The 20,738-nt window shown below is 34.0% G+C and overlaps 1 protein-coding gene across 1 annotated transcript in view; it reads right to left on the bottom strand.

Annotated features, from left to right (window-relative positions):
• Nucleotides 1-20,738, bottom strand: part of COL24A1 (collagen type XXIV alpha 1 chain) — a 410,128-nt gene that overhangs the window by 312,287 nt on the left and 77,103 nt on the right. Inside the window, exons 10-13 of the mRNA XM_047871498.1 lie at nt 13,678-13,731; nt 12,380-12,424; nt 7,998-8,051; nt 4,844-4,888 (exon numbers count right to left, since the gene is read on the bottom strand). Of these exons, the coding sequence (XP_047727454.1) occupies nt 4,844-4,888; nt 7,998-8,051; nt 12,380-12,424; nt 13,678-13,731 (198 nt within the window). The remainder of the gene's footprint in view (nt 1-4,843; nt 4,889-7,997; nt 8,052-12,379; nt 12,425-13,677; nt 13,732-20,738) is intronic.

Genomic DNA, 20,738 nt, shown 5'->3' with positions numbered 1-20,738 from the left:
TATTATAAATCAGTGAATAACTGATGCTTCTAAAGAATCTGGCTCATCAGATATGTTCCAAGAAGCTTTTCAAATAGATAGCAAAGCATATAAAATAGAATGGTAGCTCTATGGTATTTAAGAGTCTTGACCAATAAAGATCATCTACTACCTTGTAGATTGTGGTACTACCTGTGGAGATCTCTTCCGAAAGAACCTGAGATGAATTCAAGTTATACCCACAGATAGCAAAAAGAATGGATGAATAGCACTTACAGCCCCATAGCTGTCCTGTAACATAACTGACAATAAGGATTTTGATCTAACTTTTTTGATTTGTAATATGTAGGGGTTGTAAGAGGAAGGAAAGAGGTAAGAGCTATAATATCTCAATAGCCAAAAGTATGAGTACACAAATATTGACTAATATGTAACTGATTACATGAGGTCTTCAAAAATAATTGTAATGATTATTAGTAAGTACCTTTTACTAGGATCTTGAAATGTGTTAATATAACTACTTTTATATACTCTGGTCCTAAAATATACCCAATTTCCAGCAAAATCAGTTTTCATACATTGTCTGGTTGAAAAAACAAAAACACATTGTGTTATAAATTTCAACTCAATCTATAAATACTGAATAAAGACAACGTTTTACTTGGGGAGAAATTTTCTGGGAAGTAAGATTTAAAATGAGATAACATTTAACCTAAACACTAAATTTAAAAATAGCAGTATGAAGCTAAATACCAAATAACTCTTGGACAACCAAAATAATATGTTATTTTGAAATGTGTCCATTTTCAATAGCTTTAGTATAATATTTATACTATTTAGGAGAAGATATCTCTTACTTGTAAGTCTATCATTTCATTAAAAAAATACAGATGTCGCTAAGGAAGCTGATTCATAACAACTTAATTCCATAGTCAGTGTTTACTCAGGAAAAGAAGTGATGATTTGGCTGGCAGAACAAGCTACAGTAGCAGAATAGCAAGTCTCCTGAGCCTAAGTTCAATAATGTTACTATATCACTGAAATATTTTGGATAGGATTTTTACTACTTCTCTATGTTTCTGTGCTATATGTATATAGCATATGATTTCTCTATATAAGAGAGAGATATACATATTAACATTTTGTTAAACTGTTTATATCAAACACACAGCTTTGGTATATAAATTAGAAACTGACTCAGATGTGCAAAGAAGGTCATGTTAATATTTACAAAGGCCTAAACTTGGATTTTGAAGTTTTCTATGCCTATTTTGACTGTCAAAGTGTTTCATACCATACATAGTACAGAAAGTGAAGTAATTCATTTTATCATCTTCTGGCCATAATTTCAGAGACTTTAAAAACCTGTGTAAAATATCCCATAAACGTTATGGAATTATCTAAAAAGGGTTACTAGTTTTCTACAAATTACATTGTAAAATTACTTCAAACTGAATCATATTCTATGTTTGTAAGACTGCATACTTCTATCTACCTAAAATTTAAGGAAATGAGAAAATTTAACACAGAGAAAGAATAATCAGATTAATTAAAGGGGAGTGATAATTATAATAAAGTACATCTTCTAATGTTAATACTAATAATCATAAATGAAATGATATGGGATCCACATAGCAGTACCCTAACAAAGCATGAACCCACACTTCTAAATAGCTCTGAAGTCAGCAGAAATTTTGAATTAACAATCCTTGACATATGCATAGCCAAAAGTTTCTTAGATACAGGTACTTTTAGATTTCAGTATTTCTACGACTTCTGTTATATTCTTTCAGACATATAGATTTCTGTCATCGTCTTTATGGTGGCCTGGGATGCTTTAGTTCTGCAGCTGTGTTTGAATATCAACTTCATAAATAATAACAAATATTATACATAATTTAATCAATTACCAAGAAAAAATGGCCATATTTATATTCCACACACCTAATATTTTCCACACCAGAAAGTGGACACATCATCAAAAGGTATTTTCCTTTCACTGCTATTAAAACAGTAGTAAGTAACCATTCTTCTCATGGAACATTAATAATCTAAATTGAAATAAAGTTTCCCATGATGCATAATATCCCATGCTAATACGTTTGCCCTTATTTAATGTCAAAGCTATTTGAAGATGATTTTACTTGTAATAAACAGAACATAGGGGAGCATTTATACATAAGATACTATTCTAGAACAGTGTCTGAGGTCAGCATTGGCATAATTTGACTTGCGGCTGTAACTGTATCTTAAAGTACTGTGATTTCCTCATAAACATGGCCAAATAATTTAGTGGTAAAACCAAGAAAAAGTACATATAGCATACATGACATATTACAACACCAGACAGATTTTCTACTATAAACACTGTTTAGGAAAAATGGGATACATATGTTTTTCAAATATAATTTTCCCAAGGATCTAAATCTGTGACAAGGGCATATGTTTTTAAAGGAATAAAATTTTACAAATTTTATAATATAAAGAACAGTGAGATCAACCCCGCAATCACTCCATTCATTATTTTTCCACTGTTTTCTTGAACTTCTCTTTTGAATTCAATAGCATCTGTGGGATAATTTTATAATTCTTTAGAGAGTAAAAAACCAGAAGCTATCTATAAATTTCCATGGATAATTTTATAGCTCATGATAGAGTAGGAAACTAAAAATTACCAATACATTTTCAAGATAAAGTTAATATCCACAGAAATCCAGCCATATTAATAAATGAAGTTGGTAGCTATGTAAGTGGCATATTACAAGGGCTTTGGGAAAATACTCTATTTTCTCAACAATGCCTAAAATTCCACCATTGCAGATTACTTAATTTGTCTTAAACTACACTTATAATATAATTACTAATGGGTAAGGTAACAGTGGAAGCATTAGAAGTAATTTACATAATAACCATAAATAACTTTATTCATTCTTTCACTAATGTCATACTTTGATAGGAGAAAAAAGGAAAAAAATAGGGGCGCCTGGGTGGCGCAGTCGGTTAAGCGTCCGACTTCAGCCAGGTCACGATCTCGCGGTCTGTGAGTTCGAGCCCCGCGTCGGGCTCTGGGCTGATGGCTCGGAGCCTGGAGCCTGTTTCCGATTCTGTGTCTCCCTCTCTCTCTGCCCCTCCCCCATTCATGTTCTGTCTCTCTCTGTCCCAAAAATAAATAAACGTTGAAAAAAAAATTTAAAAAAAAAAAAAAGGAAAAAAATAAAGATGAAGAATGGAGAAGACAAGAATAAGGAAGATAAATTTCACCTACTGTCAATTTTGAGACAGCCTAAATCTGCAGTTAGATAGATATTTGCACATGATAATTAGAGAGGTATTTCTGTTGGGGTATATACGAGGACTTAAACAAAAAGAAATAACATTTTGCAGTGTAATGGAGTGTAATTAAATGAGATGGTATATAGAATATTTATCAGAGTGCTTAAGAACTAAAAATGGTGATGGTAACAATAAATGCTGGAAGATTAGCTTTAAAGTTGAATATAGATGTAAGAAAACAAAATGGCTGGCTTATTTTTAATTTCTTGACAGTTTGGTAAGCTTTTCTTATTAAATTGAATTTTTGTTTTAACTTTATTCATTTTGAAAGATGGAGCCTGCGCAGGGGAGGGGCAGAGAGAGAGGGAGATACAGAATGTGAAGCACGCTCCAGGCTCTGAGCTGTCAGCACAGAGCCCAGCCCTATGTGGGGCTTGAACCTATGAACTGAGGTCACGACCTGAGCTGAAGTTGGATGTTCAACCGACTGAGCCACCCTGGGACCTCAATAAATTGAAATCTTTAAAGTGCAACTTTAAAACAATTTTATCACATTTTGGCCAAATATCATGAAAAAATTAATCATGTTCTTCTAAGCAGTGTGGGTAGCAGACAGCAGAAATACCTAAGGAGTAAGGAAAAGGATCCTGGGTTTATATTCAGAGAAGCTGAGATAAATTCCTGGTTTTACCACCATTATCTACGTGATGCTGAGCAAGTCTTTGAACATCACTGAGCCTCACTCTCCTCACCTATATAACGGTGACGTTAATAGCGATTCTAATCTACCATCAAGAAATACTGCAAAACTTGAGAATAAAATGCTTTAAAAGGATATGAATATTCTGGTGAGATTTGTTCTCTTTTACAATTATTATCAAGCCTTTTTTTATACATACCAAAATTTTAGAAAAGTTGTTATGAAAAACCCAATTTCCTTCCTAATAGACTAGAGAACACAGTGTAGCACAGAAAGTGTTACCCTAATAAATACCTCTGGATAGCAGTAAAACAACACAAGTGAAAAGGAGGTGGCTAGTTAGCTAAACTAACTCAGCCAGGATAACGTAAGGATGCTTCCCTGAATCACAGTCTTCTCCTTTGTTAAATGATGGGGATGTTGGATGATGTCAAAATTTTCTCCCATCTCTGAAATTATTATATCTGGCAAAATTCACTTTCCTTGATTTTTTAAAATCTGAAAATATAAGAAGCTGCAGGGAACTAGTTTCTAAACTAGTTCTTTCTTAAAACCTGTAAAATATGAGGGTTAATAGTGATATCATTAGTATTTTAAATTGTTCATGTATTTTCTGTGACATTTAGTTTCTTGTAATAGGGATAAAAGTCCCACTGATCTATTAAATGGTTAGAAAAGTGTTATATTTCATTATTTTTTAATCTAAATTTTCCTTCATAATCTCAGATATTATTTGATAAACTGTTAAGGTGGCAAAAGTTAAATTCTATTGAATGAGATATATTGTGGATAACAAGAACAACTACATTCATATTTATATAGGTGAGAAATATGCATATAATTAGATTATATTGCTCTGAACGGAACCTCAAAAAATAAAAATTGAATTACCTGTCTTCCCTTAAGACCCTTCTTTCCCCGGATCCCAGGAACACCCTAGAATATACAGATGTCAAAAGTAAACACTTGTTGAATAAATGAATAAGATATTACAGATCTTTTCTTTCTCAAACATCAATTAATGATGTATCACAAAGAGAAAACTGAATTATTCTCTAAACTGGTATGACATTCAGAAAAGCTTCAATATATTAATTTAATTGAAGTGGCTCTTTTTCTTCTTCATAACAGAAGCCTGATTTTATTCTGGAATGCATCCTATCTGTACTTCCAAATGGGATCCTACCATTCCTCCGGTGATAGTTCTTTGTCCAGAGGTAGGCACACAACCGCATAAACAGGAAGGTCTTATTTTCCAAAACCTAAGGGACAATAACCTCCTTTCTCTCTCCCTACCTCTTCGACTGGACATAAATGAAAGCACATTTAGCCCCTGCTGACAGTTCTGCAACTGGGTGGGAAACCTGCCTTAGCATAAAGCCAACATTAGGTGAAGCAAAGTAGAGAGGATGATATCACTGTGCTAAAGATCATATTGTGCCTACATCCCACCTAACCTATAGATTTCTGGTTATGTAAGAAGTAGTAGGGCTTAATACTTAAATGCTCAAGCACTGGAGCCAGAACATCTGTGTTCAAATCCTGGCTCTGCTCTTATTACCTGTGCCTTGGATATATACAACGACCCAGTAAATCATTTGTTGTTATCGTTACCATCATCATTAAAAATTTCCTCATTTTTAAGCCAGTTTGAGTTGGGATTTTCTGTAACTTGCATTCTAAAATACCCTCACTTATATAATCACCTTGAGACTTAGACTTACCTATAAGCCTTAGAGACTAAGAAATCTGCCAAAAGCATGTAGCATGGGATTTATAGGTACCTAGAGATAACTTAGAGGATATCATTGGTGGCAGTAATCCATCCACTTTCACTTCAACAGTGTTTGATAAAATTCATCTAATGTCTTCTCAAAAAGCACGGGTGAGCAATAGGACTCATTTCATTAAGACTTTATACATCTTTACATAATATAGTCAACCTTTTTTTTTAAGAGATAAGGTAATTATTTCTTACAACTTTAGTAGGGCCACTAAATCTCAGCAGGAAACCTAAGGATAGTACAGACAAAATTATATAAACGCTTTGTCATATATATACACGCATACACACGTTACTGACTTTCAGGAAGGAATTCTTTCTATTTGTTTTTGGAAGGGATTAACATTATACTTTTTTTTTTTTCCTGCTCTTCTCTACACTTCTTCTCTACTCTCTTCTCTACACGTACACATTTTATAACACAATAACAATACCCAGTTAGCTATATCATTCATAGTTTAATGAAAATTTTGAAGTAGCCAAATAATATTAGGACATGGCACCCATGATAGCCATAATATCACAAAATGATCTTACATTTATGACGAGACAGGTCTTAATATTTTCATATAGACTGGTCAAAACTAGTGAGTATGATTACAGGCAGTGTGCCTAATGATGGTCAGTGACAGGATCCTCAAATTCAAGAAAATAACATTTTGCAAGGACATATAATTTTCCTTTATTTATTATATAATTAACTAGAAATAAGTTCATGTCTAAAGGCCAAGAAAGGATTGTATCATGTGCAACAGAGTAATAAAAATGTAAACTGTATATACTCCTTTGGGTGAATGAGAAGCATTCAATTCTTTGCATGACAGATTGGAAACATGAACTCTAAGTCTGCTGTATCACATGACAATCAGGTAGCTTAGTTGTGGGATTACACTGAAGATATTTCTGCAAGTGAAAGAAATGACTTGCATTTTCATCAAGGGAAAATCTTCACCGCATCTCACCAAAGAAGAATGAACATTTTGATTGCCACAACAGCACATTTAAATTCTGAATATTTCTTCTCTGTCAGGAAATTCACAAGTCATTACAAGAAAATGTAATATAATTCACTCAAACTGACTGTATGTTTGAAAAAGTCATCTAGCAAAGAATAATTTGGTTTACTTTCATTTGCAAAAACCAGTTTCCAGAAATGAAAACTCTGGCCTAACCACCATGTCTACAAATAACAGAGTCACATGCTAAATTCTGAATATGACTATATTTTCAAACCTTATGATAATATACTAATATTATTCAATTCTATCTTTTTCAGTGAATACTGACAGTACAAATGAAGTAATGCAATAGAAATCACTGAACAGTACTGAAAAGTAGACATGATGAAGTTGGAATACCAAAACTCTGTACTTAATTGTTCTAAGATAACAACCATTTTGCAAAGATTTTATCTTTATTCACAAGAGCCTATATTTATGAACAGCTATCTTTCATTATTAAACAAAAATATATCTTCTGAAGCTGAATTATTTACTATACATTGTATTGTAAAGTACAAGACCTGTCAAAGTTTGTACTTAAATACTAATGAATTACAGATACAATTTTCATAAGTAGATATTTTAATATTTCAATTTTCATTTTTTAAAAATTAAATTTAAAAAGCAAACCAGGGATGCCTAGGTGGCTCAGTTGGTTAAGTGTCGACTCTTGATTTTGGCTCAAGTGATGATCTCACAATCATGAGATCCAGTCCCATGATGGGCTCCACAGTGGGCATGGAGCCTGCTTAAGATTCTCTCTCCCTCTACCCCTCTCTCTCTCTTTTTTAATGCTTATTTATTTTTGAGAGAGACAGAGACAGAATGCTAGTGGGTTAGGGGCAGAGAAAGAGAATCCGAAGCAGCCTCCAGGCTGTGAGCTGTCAGCACAGAGCCCGACATGGGGCTCAAACTCACAAGCTGTGAGATCATGACCTGAGCCGAAGTCGGATGTGCGACTGACTGAGCCACCCAGGCGCCCCTGCCTCTACCCCTCTCTTGCCCCCAACTTGTGCATGTTCTCTTACAAATAGATAGATAAAAACAAATAAATCTAACCATATATATTTGTATCACCTTATTTCCTTAAAACAAATTCGGTAAAATTCAAGAGAATCTAATTATATATCTGGTAGGTGGTTTTTCTTAAAAGGTGGTTTGCTTCACACAATAAGATTACCTATCTGATGTGTTTATGACCTCTGTTGTCCTATCATAAGCATATCACTTTAGAAATAATATTTGAAGGAAATGGACTTACTCTTTCTCCTTCAGGTCCCAGTTGTCCTACTTCTCCAGGAGAGCCAATAAAACCCTTAAAGTAAGCAAATAATCTTTTCATTTGAATACTTACCCTGTAAGGAATTTCAAATAGAGATAATAAAATTATTCCATAATAGTGTGAAACTATTAGGCTTAACAGAATAAATAACTTCCCTTTGCCTTATCACCTTCCTTCCAGAAGTTACAGATCAATCTTTACATTAAAAAAAAAAAAAAGTAGGGAACATAACTTAAGACACAGCGGCCAATGAAAATCAAGACCAAATCCTTTCGTTGAATTTTATAGTGGGCAGAAAAATATATAATTAAAATTTAAGGCAGAATGGAAGTATCAAAAGATACTAAGTAGCATGAAGGAAGAAGAGATCCATTCCAATGTGGCAGAAGGTAAAGTCAAAAAAGTTTTCAAAAGATACTGACACCTGAGATAGGACTACAGCGTAGCTAAAATCCTGATAAGCACAGGATGGAGAAAGAACACTGCCAGCAGAACAATTGCAGAAAGCAGAATCAGAGAATTTCAGGGAGTGTCTGTAAATGGTAACAGATAGCATTATACTTGTGAGATGCTTTGGAGAAGAGCAAAAACCCACTGTACCTTAAAGAAGATTCCAATTGGTCAGACAACCAAGGGGTATTTATATATAACAATGCAAGGTACTTTATCCTAACATACTTTAGTTATAACCTAAAGGTAAGTAAAGAGGTAAATAATCTCTTTACCAATTTAAAAGGTAAAGTGTATGATAGTTTGGAGAGTACATTAAGGCGAAACTTAAATTTCAAGCTAAGAGTTTTAGACTTTATATTTTAGACAACTGGAAGCTACTGCCTTTAAAGGACTGTGATAGTGACCTTAGGTTAGGTTGTACTTGCAAAATATTAATCTGTTGGCAGGATATAGAATATGTCTGAGGCAAGAAACAGTGACTGTAGGAAAATCTATTAGAAGGCTCTTTCAATGGTCCAAATTTGAAGGCTTATGAGCTTGGATTATGATTCCAAAACATTATTTTCAGAATCACCAGCTACAGATAGCCTCAAGCTTAAAAAGACTTAACTTTTATTTTAATACATACAACTGAATTTTCTCTTATAAATAAAAAGAACAGACACCTTAACTGGTATACACTTATCACTGAACTAAGAAATCAACTGAAAACTCAAGAGAAAGTTAGACCTCTACTCGATATAGCCTGAATAAGGTGAAAAAACATTTTATAATTAAAGATTTTAATGAATAATTAAATAGGTATTTCATAAAGGTTTCCTGAGAATTATTATGCTGATTCTAACAGAATATAAAATGTCAGCAGCACCCACCAAAAAAGTCACACGGGGTTGTGATCATTCTCAAGACTCTGTCCCTAAACTACAGTTTAGTGTGTAATGAAATAAAGAACATTAAAAAAATAATAATATATATGCTTTTCCGTTTTAGATTGAAGTTTTTATATCCAGTTAGAGGCAATTTTGTGTCACCAGTGTGCCACCAAAAGGTCAGGAGAGGCCCTACATACTTCTATTATTTGAGGCACCTTGCATATTATTATACAAAGAATTGCCAAAAGAGGATTACAAAGTGATGGTCTATTTTAAACATATGCACTTAATGTAAAAGTAATTATAACACCACAAAATGAAATTAAATAATGCTGCCAGTCAAAAGATCATTTATCACATGATTTATAAAAATATTAATTTACAGTACATAGTATGTGGTATAGTGCAATAACAAGATACAAACCAAATAAAAAACCTCTTATAATCCTGTCAGCATGTTTTTGTGATTTTTGTCCTTTTAACCAAATGTGGATTTGAAGTTAATGTTAAAAGTCTACATTTGAGAACCTCTGTGAATAGGAAGCCTAAAGAAATGGACTTCTTGATTCCTCCTGTATTCACAAAGGAAAATTAAGGAACCAAATCAATTAAATCAATCAGAAAAGAAATTATATTTGTTATTTTGAAAAATGTTTTTTTTAATGTTTATTCTTTTTTTTTTTATAGAGACAGAGCGTGAGTGGGGGAAGAGCAGACAGAGAGGGAGACACAGTATCTGAAGAAGGCTCCTGGCTCTGAACTGACAGCACAGAGCCCGACGCGGGGCTCGAACTCACAGACCATGAGATCATGACCTGAGCTTGTCGGACACTTAACTGACTGAGTCACCCAGCTGCCCCTAAAAAAATGTTTTTATGAAGCTGCTGTCAAAACCTAAAAATACAACTTAAAAAGGGTTACAACCCAGACTATAGTTTCCATACAGATGAAAAAAAGCAACAAAAGGATGTCTAACATAGTGCAAAAGGATGTATAACATATCGTGACATAAAGAAGAACTTCGAAATAGAGGAATCATTGAAGCAAGATGAGAAAACACAGTAAGAGAAAACTGCACGGTGCCAAATAAGTGTCTTGGTGGTACTAGCTAATGCACAGAAGAGACTCTCAAATTCCAATAAAATGAAAGAGTCTGCAAAGAAAATGCATGCTATATGCTAGGCACTGTGGTTTAAGAATGTTAAGCTCAACAATAGCCAAATTATGGAAAGAGCCTAAATGTCCATCAACTGATGAATGGATAAAGAAATTGCGGTTTATGTACACAATGGGATACTACGTGGCAATGAGAAAGAATGAAATATGGCCCTTTGTAGCAACGTGGATGGAACTGGAGAGTGTGATGCTAAGTGAAATAAGCCATACAGAGAAAGACAGATACCATATGTTTTCACTCTTACATGGATCCTGAGAAACTTAACAGAAGTCCAAGAGGGAGGGGAAGAAAAAAAAAAAGAGGTTAGAGAGGGAGGGAGCCAAAACATAAGAGACTCTTAAAAACTGAGAACAAACTGAGGGTTGATTGGGGGTGGGAGGGAGGGGAGGGTGGGTGATGGGTATTGAGGAGGGCACCTTTTGGGATGAGCACTGGGTGTTGTATGGAAACCAATTTGTCAAAAAATTTCATATTAAAAAAAAAAAAAAGAATGTTAAGCTCAAGGGGACACCTGAGTGGCTCAGTCGGTTAAGCATCAGACTCTTGAATTCAGTTCCGGTCATGGTCTCACAGTTTGTGAGACTGAGCCCCACGTTGGGTTGACAGCACAGAGTCTGCTTAGAATGCTCTCTCTCTCTGCCCATCCTCTGCTCGTGCTCTCTCGTTCTCTCTCAAAATAAATAAATAAACAAACAAACAAACAAAAAAAGAATGTTAAGGTCAGGTGGTTATCATAACTACCTTAATTGCAAGTTTTCTTATCATTATCTAATAGGATTTTTACATGAAGGAAAAAAACCAAAAACGCAGGTCCTTCTAACTCCAAAGTCCATGTTCTTGACCACTAAAATATCTTCTTCCCGGATCCAAGTCAATATGTGCTTTTGGTACAGTTTCTAATTAAAAAAACATATGACTTGTCCCCGCTATATTTTCACTTAATGCAAGAGTAGAAACAGTATGAAATAGAGGTAAGAGTACAGAATAAAGGTGAAAAGACTTTGGGTCTACTTCTAGCTAGCTATGACTTTGCCAAGTCATGTAAATTCCTTAGCTTACTCTTTTCTCACCTGTAAAATTCCTTCACAGGATTGACAGCAAAATAAGAGAAGAAAATACATATGAAAGTATTTGAAAATATTTAGGAATTAAAGACATCATTATAGCACATACTGTGTAAAATACATTATGCTTTATTTCAAAAAGGCATTTTAGATAATATAAGGCATGCAGGTAGATTCTGGAAAATAACTTGCCATTAAAAACAGAAAATTTTGAAAAACAAAAATTTTAGTTTACTTTTTAATTTTTCTTAGACTATCTTTGATTTTAATGTGTAGGACACTACATAAGATATCACGGTAATTATTTTTACTCCCTTAATGATTTAAAGTGACTAACAAAACTCCTTAACGGTTTAGAAGTACAGTGGTATATTCTCGATATGATAAGCTTATTTTCTTCTTTTCAGATATATATATATTTTTACTCCAGATAGTTTTTGCATCATATTATCTCAGCCTTGAAATTAATATGAATTTTGTTTCCTCTTCATATTTTTTATCATGATTTCTTAGGTCTATAGACTTCATATATAAATTATACTATAGAGTATATTCTAACACACCAGACATGCTAGGAGCCAGAAAGTATAGAAAAGAATGATGTAAAACTACTATAAGAGTGCTTTCTGTTGCCATTAACAGTGAATGTATCTATTAAACAAATGAACTTCTTTTTAGGCTAAACTGGCATTATATTCAAAGCTCCTATACAAGTGTGAAACTGATAACTATTTTATATATTTCATCCTACTTGTATGCAAGCACGCTTACAAAATGATGAAAATGCTTACTTACTCGTATACCTTTAGGACCTGGATTACCTTCTGGTCCAGCTACACCCTAGTGTGAACAAAAGACATCATCATCATACTACAGTATTTTGAAAGCATTGTTGATAAATAAAATGAAATGGGTACATAAAGAGGTATCATTTTTCACAAGTATAAAATTCAGAACTAGGTATACTTAATGAAGACTATATATGTTCAAGAAGTTTTAGCATTTCAGAACCAAAAGAGGTTCTAATATATATATATATATATATATATATATATATTATATATATATATATATATATATTTAGAGGCACTATATATGTATATATATATATATATATGTTTTTAGACAGCCAAACAAGGTAGATTAACACACATTACAAGATATAAAAAATAAATTTTAATTAAATTATTTCTCATTGGAAAATTGTCTTCTTTTAAAACACTTCTAGTTAAAATATCTAAAATATATTCCCATAATTAAAAAAAATACATTTTAACTTCAGATCAATGTTCATATGCTTGAGCATTTATATTTTATGTTTCAGATAACATAAATCATCACTTGGTGGTAAGACTGTAATATACAATACCTTCCATGTATTTTTAAAGGCCCAAAATGTGGAATTTTGTTAACTATAGATTACTTTTTGGCATTTCTATTTCCCTTATTCTTGAGAATAAAAAAGATATTATAACTATAGTTTTTTAGTATGGTAAATTAATAATCAATTTCAAGAGTAAGCCTTCATGAAAACCTATGAAAGAAAATTTATTCTGTTAGTAGTCTACAAGAAATAAAGTTATAAATTAGAGGGAAATAAATATGAAATAATTAGAATGAATTTTCAAAACCATATACAAAGACTTGAATTCATTTCAGATAAAACTGTTTGGTAGTGGCATATATAGCACTATCAAACTCTCAAGTTTTTATAACTCTGCTATTAAAAAATAATACTTGTTATCCAATCTTAACTCTTACCATTACTTCATTTTAGTCAGTGGCAGTATTGTAAAATCAGCCACAGGATTGTTTTAAAATCTTATTAGACCCTTGGGCATTTTAATTTTGAAGGTTCCACTGTATCACATCATACATGTTTAAAAACTCTACTCCAATTTTACACATAACTTTCTACAGTAAAATTCTGGAGGATTTTTATAATTTTGATTTTGAATTATTTTGCCATGAGTAATTCATTATTTAATAAAAGTAAACCAATTATTATTTGAACACTAACTCTGAAAATCAGAAAGTGCAATGCATTAATACAAAGGAACATAAAAGGAAAAGTATAAATATAGTTACCTCACCTGCCTGCCAGGGTAACCACGTGAACCAATATTACCAGTGAATCCTGGAATTCCCTGAAATAAAAAACAAAATAAATAAAACAATACAACAAAACCAAAAGAAGCCCAAGGAAACAAATTTGGCACAATTATAATATTCAAGTTCAGAAAGAATTTTTTTTGCCACAGAAGGACCAAGGATCCTACACATTGTTTATCTGACTGAAATCACCTACTTGAAATTAAAATGAGCCAAAATGACTAAATAAATGTAAATAAAACTGTTAGATTAGGGCTCTAAATGAGACATTGATTATTGATATATCCAGGATGGAAAATTCCAGCACTACATAAATAAGACACTTATTCTAGAAAGAGTTGGTAAATTAATTTCTTTCTTTTATTTTTTTAATAAATGTTTATTTATTTGAGAGAGCACAAGCAAGGGAGGGCAAAGAGAGGGGGACAGAGAACTGAAGCAGGCTCTGCACTGACAACAGCGAGCCTGATGTGGGGCTTGAATTCATGAACCGTGAGAACATGACCTGACCCAAAGTAGATGCTCAACCAACTGAACCACCCAGATGCCCCAAGAGTTGGTACACTTCTTAATAACCAGTGTCTTTTTATATTGTCTCGTGTCTCAATCATTTTCTTACTTCAACATCTTGCATGTTAAGCATGATGTCCTTAATGTCTGAGCATGAGCCCCAGAAGACTAAAAGGGGCAGTGAACTTCAGAACCAACCTCTTCTTACTTCCTAAAATAAACTTTTTTTTTTATAGCAAGTCTGATTAAGAAATGGATATTGAGGGGCGCCTGGGTGGCTCAGTCGGTTGAGCGTCCAACTTCAGCTCAGGTCATGATCTCACGGTTCGTGAGTTTGAGCCCTGCGTCGGTCTCTGGGCTGATGGCTCAGAGCCTGGAGCCTGCTTCCGATCCTGTGTCTCCCTCTCTCTCTGCCCCTCCCCCATTCATGCTCTGTCTCTCTCTGTCTCAAAAATAAATAAACATTAAAAAAAATAAAAAAAAAAAGAAACGGATATTGAGTGGTAATTACCTCAATCATGATATATCTCTAAAAATTCAAACAGTAACACTGGAATTGTAAATTCATTTAAATTTTTCTTTTTTGTTTTAGAGAGAGAGAGACAGCATGTGCAAGCAGGGGAAATGGGCAGAGAGAGAGAGATAGAAAGAGAATCTTAAGCAGGCTCCATGCTCAGTGCAGAGCCAACACAGGGCTCAATCCCATGAACCTGAGATCATGATCTAAGCTGAAACCAAGAGTCGGATGCTCAACTGATTGAGTCACCCAGGCACCCAAGTAAACTCATTTTTTATTTATTTTTTAAAAAATTATGTATTTGAATTCAAGATAGTTAAAATACTGTGTGGTATTGGTTTCAGGAGTGTAACCCAGTGATTCATCATTTACATATAACACCCAGTGCTCATCCCAACAAATGCCCTCCTTAATGCCCAACACCCATTATGGTTTGCCTCCCTCTCCGATTTTATCTTATTCTTCCTTCCTTTATCCTATATTCATTTGTTTTGTTTCTTAAATTCCACATGAGTTAAATCATATGACGTTTGTCTTCCTCTGACTGACTTATTTCACTTGCTTAGCATAACACACTCCAGTTCCATCTATGTTGTTGCAAATGGCAAGATTTCACTCTTTTTGACCACTGAGTAATATTTTATTGAGTGTGTGTGTGTGTGTGTGTGTGTGTGTCATGTATATATATATACATGAATCTGGATGCAAAAACTCTCAACAAGATACTAGACAATCAAATTCAACAGTATATGAAAAGAATTATTCACCATGATCAAGTGAGATTTATTCCTGGGCTGGAGGGCTAGTTTAATATTTACAAATCAATCAGTGTGATATACCTCATTAATAAAAGAAAGGATAAGAACCATATAATCCTTTCAATAGATGCAGAAAAAGCACTTGACAAAATACAGCATTCTTTCTTGATAAAAACCCTAAAGAAAGTAGGGGTAGAAGGAACATACCTCAACATCATAAAAGGCATATATGAAAGGCCCACAGCTAATATCATCCTCAATGGGAAAAAACTGAGATTTTCCCCCTAAGGTCAGGAACACGACAGGGATGTCCACTCTCACCACTGTTGTTCAACATAGTACTGGAAGTCCTAGCCTCAGCAATCAGACAACAAAAAGATATAAAACTTTTACTCTTTGCAGATGACATGATACTCTATGTGGAAAACCTGAAACACTCCACCAAAAAAATGCTAGAACTGATATGTGAATTTAGCAAAGTTGCAGGATATAAAATCAACGTACAGAAATACCGAAGCAACAGAAAAATAAATCAAGGATTTGATCCCATTTACAATTGCACCAAAAATTGGAAGATACCTAGGAATAAACCAAACCAGAGGTAAAAGATCTGTATGCTGAAAATTATAGAAGGCTTATGAAAGAAATTGAAGACGACACAAAGAAATGGAAAAACATTCTATTCTCATGGATTGAAAGAACAAATATTACTAAAATGTCTATAGTACCAAAAGTAACCTACACATTCAATGTGATCCCTATCCAAATAACACCAGCAATCCCTAACAAAATAACACCATAATACTACCCAAAGCAATCTACACATTTAATGCAATCCCTATCCAAATAACACAAACAAACAAACCTAGTAAATTCATTTTAAATTGACAACTTTGTATTTTTTATTTTCAAACAAGGTTTGCTGAAGGCAGGCTGATATATAGAGAATCAAAGGCATAAGAAAGGAAGCTTCTACAGGCCTAGACCATCAAGAGAGAAGAAATATCTCCATTTGTTTTTACTTTCATTGATACATTATTCATTCATTCATTCATTAGTTTATTCAGAGTCTAGATCTGTTAAATAATTCTTGAGCCAAGGAAATGCCAGAAGCACACATGTTGAACTGCCTTTACCTAACCACAAATGGTGATAGCAAAGGTAAATTTCATGGATTACTTATTTATTATGTAAAATTCATTTCCTTCTTATTGTTTGTAAAACAGATAAAAGACACTAGCCCTTTGTCCCTCTGCTCCGAAGCACACAGAAGAGTATTACCTCCAGTTTAAGTAGAAAAATACTATAAAACGCCCCCAAATTTGGAAAATCTATAGAAAGAGAAGACCAAGGAAAAGACAAATGGAGGATCATAGGTAAAGTTTTTGCCCTCCCATTCTATTAGATATGAAGGCTTCTTAAATGTCTTTATCTCCCCTTTCCTCAGAATTTCTCTCAATTTTGTTCTCATTTTTCTCCCTCCTTTCCCCTTCCTCCAACAATTACCATTTATTGAGCACTCTTTATGTGTCAATCACTATGCCAAGCACTTTACATATATCCTACATCTGTGAGATAGATGCTATTTTCTCCATCCTCCATTTGGCATAAGATACAGAGAAGTTATGAAAATTGCCCAAGATGCCACAGCGAGTAAGCAGCAGAGCCTGGATATGAACTGAGACAATCTGACAAAAGTTGTGTCATGCACACACACATACATACACACATCATACATACACATATATATGTACATGTACATATAGACATTCATCCATATATATATGTATATATATATACATATATATGTACACACACATGACAATGGACGATTTAACAGAAAGTGAGTGAACAAGTGGATTTCTGAGAATTGCAGAATAAAATTCTTTTTTTTTTTTTTAGTGTTTGTTTATTTTTGAAACAGAGACAGAATGCAAGTGGGTTGGGGTAGAGAGAGAGGGAGACACAGAATCCGAAGCAGACTCCAGGCTCTGAGCTGTCGGCACAGAGCCTGATGCAGGGCTCGAACTCACCAGCCATGAGATCATGACCTGAGCTGAAGTTAGACGCTCAACCGACTGAGCCGCCCAGGTGCCCCTCTTTTTTTTTTTGTTTGTTTTTTTGAATCCTTATTTATTTTTGAGAGAGAGAGAGAGAGAGAGAGGCAGCAGAGCATGAATGGGGGAGAAGCAGAGAGAGAGGAGACACAGACTCTAAAGCAGGCTCCAGGCTCTAAGCTATCAGCACAGAGCCTGATGCAGGGCTCGAACTCACCAACTGTGAGATCATGACCTGAGCTTAACCAGATAGGCCACCCAGGTGCCCCTGCAGAATAAAATTCTTATCTACATTTGGAGAGATTTAGCCTATGAATTTCCAAAACCATATTTACATACTAAATATTACCTTACTACAATTTATATAATATTATATTCCCATAATAACATTCATTTAGCACCTATCTTATGCCAGGCACAATTTCAAGTATTTTATATGTAATATCTTATTTAATCTGCCTAGACCTTAGAAAGTAGGTATCATTATTTATTTTACAGATTAAAAAATGAAACATAGAGCATTTGTCACCAGTGGAAAGTCACTCAGACAATAAGTGGGAAGCCAAGATTTGAGTCAGCAAGTCTAATTCCAGAGACCACCATCCCAGGCTGCTTTCCTGGTATAGTGCTAAAGTGCACATAACTTCCAATATTACTCTAAGGAAATTCTAATTAAATTAGGAAATTAAATTTCTAATTGCGAGATTTGCTCCAGTCTATTTACAACAGCTTCCTTTATCCCTCATCCAATTCTAAAATACACAGGTCTATATCCAGACATTCACAAAACCTTCTATTTGGTTATGCCAATAGAAAGAAGTGAAACAAATTTAAAAGACTGTTTTTATTCTGTAGGTCACTGGCTAAGACCAACCATCATCCCTTTCATTCCTCTCCTAGCCAAATTAGGTAAATTGAGCTCTCTATTAAAAAGCAATCTGTTTTAAGACATAAAGGAAATCTGACTTTGAATGGATTTTCATAGCGGGTATTAAGGCAACATGTAGAGATTTAAGACATTCCAGCTGCAAAGAGAAATACACAAAAGAATTCTGCTGGATGCCTAAATTCTGCTATCCTGGAATAGCAGTAAACAAAGCAAACAAGTAAGCCTTCAGCATAATCCTACATGGCATAAACATGTCTAAGCCAACCACATCCTAAAATCACTGTGACAACCACAGAAGCTTAAAAGAAATTCAAAACAAACACTACAACTCAATTCACTATGCACTTAAAAGTGTTAAAAACAAAATGCGGCCCACTTAAATCTATAGATTGAATGGAGCAGTTTAGACACAAAGTTGTATCTTTAGACCCTGCAGAAATAAGGAATAGGAAACCTGCCCCAATCCCACTTCTAACTTCAAGCATTAAAAGCAAACACTCTGAGACTATCAGACTTCATCGAGAATCCCAGCACTGCTACCAAGTAGAATTAGTAAAGTAGAATAATAATTTCGGGATCACAGGATTATTGTGTAAAGAAGACAGAACAATGTGTAGAAATATATTTAAAAGTGGGTAAACTGCAATAATTCTTAGTGTTGGTATTAAATTAGCTAACATGTGGAAATATTCAATAAATAATTATAGTACTAGAAGTTGTAGTTAATAGTAGGTACAGTTCGGTAGCTAATAAAGATTCAATAAATGGCAGTTCCTATTACTAGAGCTTGCACAGATGATACAATTATTTTCCAAATGTTTGTCCACCGATTTGTAGATATTTATAAATTTTCCAGAAGTAAACATCTCCTACCAAATTAGTTATGATCCTCTTAGTTTCTGCAGTGTTTTCACAGTTAAAATGCAAAAGGGTTTTAATTGTATTTCACAGTTAACACCAATTTTGCCCTTTTTTCTGGAAATAAATAGAATGAAAAGCAATAACTGATTCCAAAATACATTTGCCAACCTTTAAAATTGATTTTAGATGCTTCTAAAACACATACTTCCCTCAGAATAATAACAAATATACTAAGAACTAGGTTATAGAGCTATGAGGTTATATAGGTTATATAGCTGTGAGAACACCTGTAAGTACTGACGGGTCAATTTTTCACTTACTTGTGAAATAATTAGGTTTTCTTCATTAGAATTCATACATTTGTGCCAAAGCACAAAGTTTTCTAGAGATTTTTTTTTTCTCCCTGGGGACTAATCCCTCCTGCCTTTCTGACTTTTTCCCCATAAATGTTTTCCAGCCCTTGTTTGATTCAAGAAACTGAGATTACACCTATTACAGGTACATGCATCACTTGTTACATTTAGTGATTAGTAATTTTGAAAAATTGTGCCTCAGGGACTGAACAGAGTGTACTGTAAGGGACACTCTCTGCTGAATCTCCAGTAATGGTGTCCCTCACCTTAGTTAGTTTCTAATTAGTTAGTTTTCATTGCTTTATTCATACTGACCTAGTACACATTGTGTTGAAAACAAAAGAAATGGCTTTATTTTTCTCCCTATGATATATATTGTTTTCTGGTGGGGAAGACAAAGAATTATATGATAAAAATTACAAGGTTTCCAAACTATTTTGGCTTTTAAATATGTGTGTAATGGACAATAGCATATGTGCTATTCTAATTTGGATTTTTATTAAAATTTATTTACATTCCCTCATGCAAGGGTCAGGAAACTAACAGCTATGGACAGGCTTTTGCAAATAGGCAAGCCCCTGAAATTGTATAAAAAAATCAAATGTGTGAAAGAAAATATAAAAACAAAAAAATACAAAGTAATCAGTTGTGTGTATGCACATGCGCAGGTACATGCATATGCATGAATATGTGTGTTTTCTGGGGAAAGAGCTCATAGCACTTATGACAGTCTCAGAGGGGCTTTTGAACCTCAAAAGTTTAAGAACTAGTTGCTCAGTTGGCTAAGTATCCAACTTCAGCTCAGGTCATGACCTCATGGTTCATGGGTTCACTGTGCAGAGCCTGCTTGGGATTCTCTCTCTCTCCCTCTCTCTCTGCCCCTTCTCCACTTGTGCTTTCTCTCTCTCAAAATAAACAAACTTAAAAAATTTTTATTTATTTATTTATTTAAAAAATGTTTGTATTAGTTTTCTTTATTTTTGAGAGGCAGAGAGAGAGAGAGAGAGAGAGAGGAGAGACAGAGCACGAGTGGGGGAGGGGTAGGGAGAGAGGGAGACAGAATCCGAAGCAGGCTCCAGGCTCTGAGCTGTCAGCAC

The sequence above is a fragment of the Prionailurus viverrinus genome, chromosome C1 (genome assembly GCF_022837055.1).
Source record: "Prionailurus viverrinus isolate Anna chromosome C1, UM_Priviv_1.0, whole genome shotgun sequence".
In the NCBI taxonomy this organism is placed as follows: domain Eukaryota; kingdom Metazoa; phylum Chordata; class Mammalia; order Carnivora; family Felidae; genus Prionailurus; species Prionailurus viverrinus.
The sequence above is the reverse complement of the archived record's forward strand: the minus strand, read 5'-3'. Positions and strand labels throughout refer to the sequence as shown.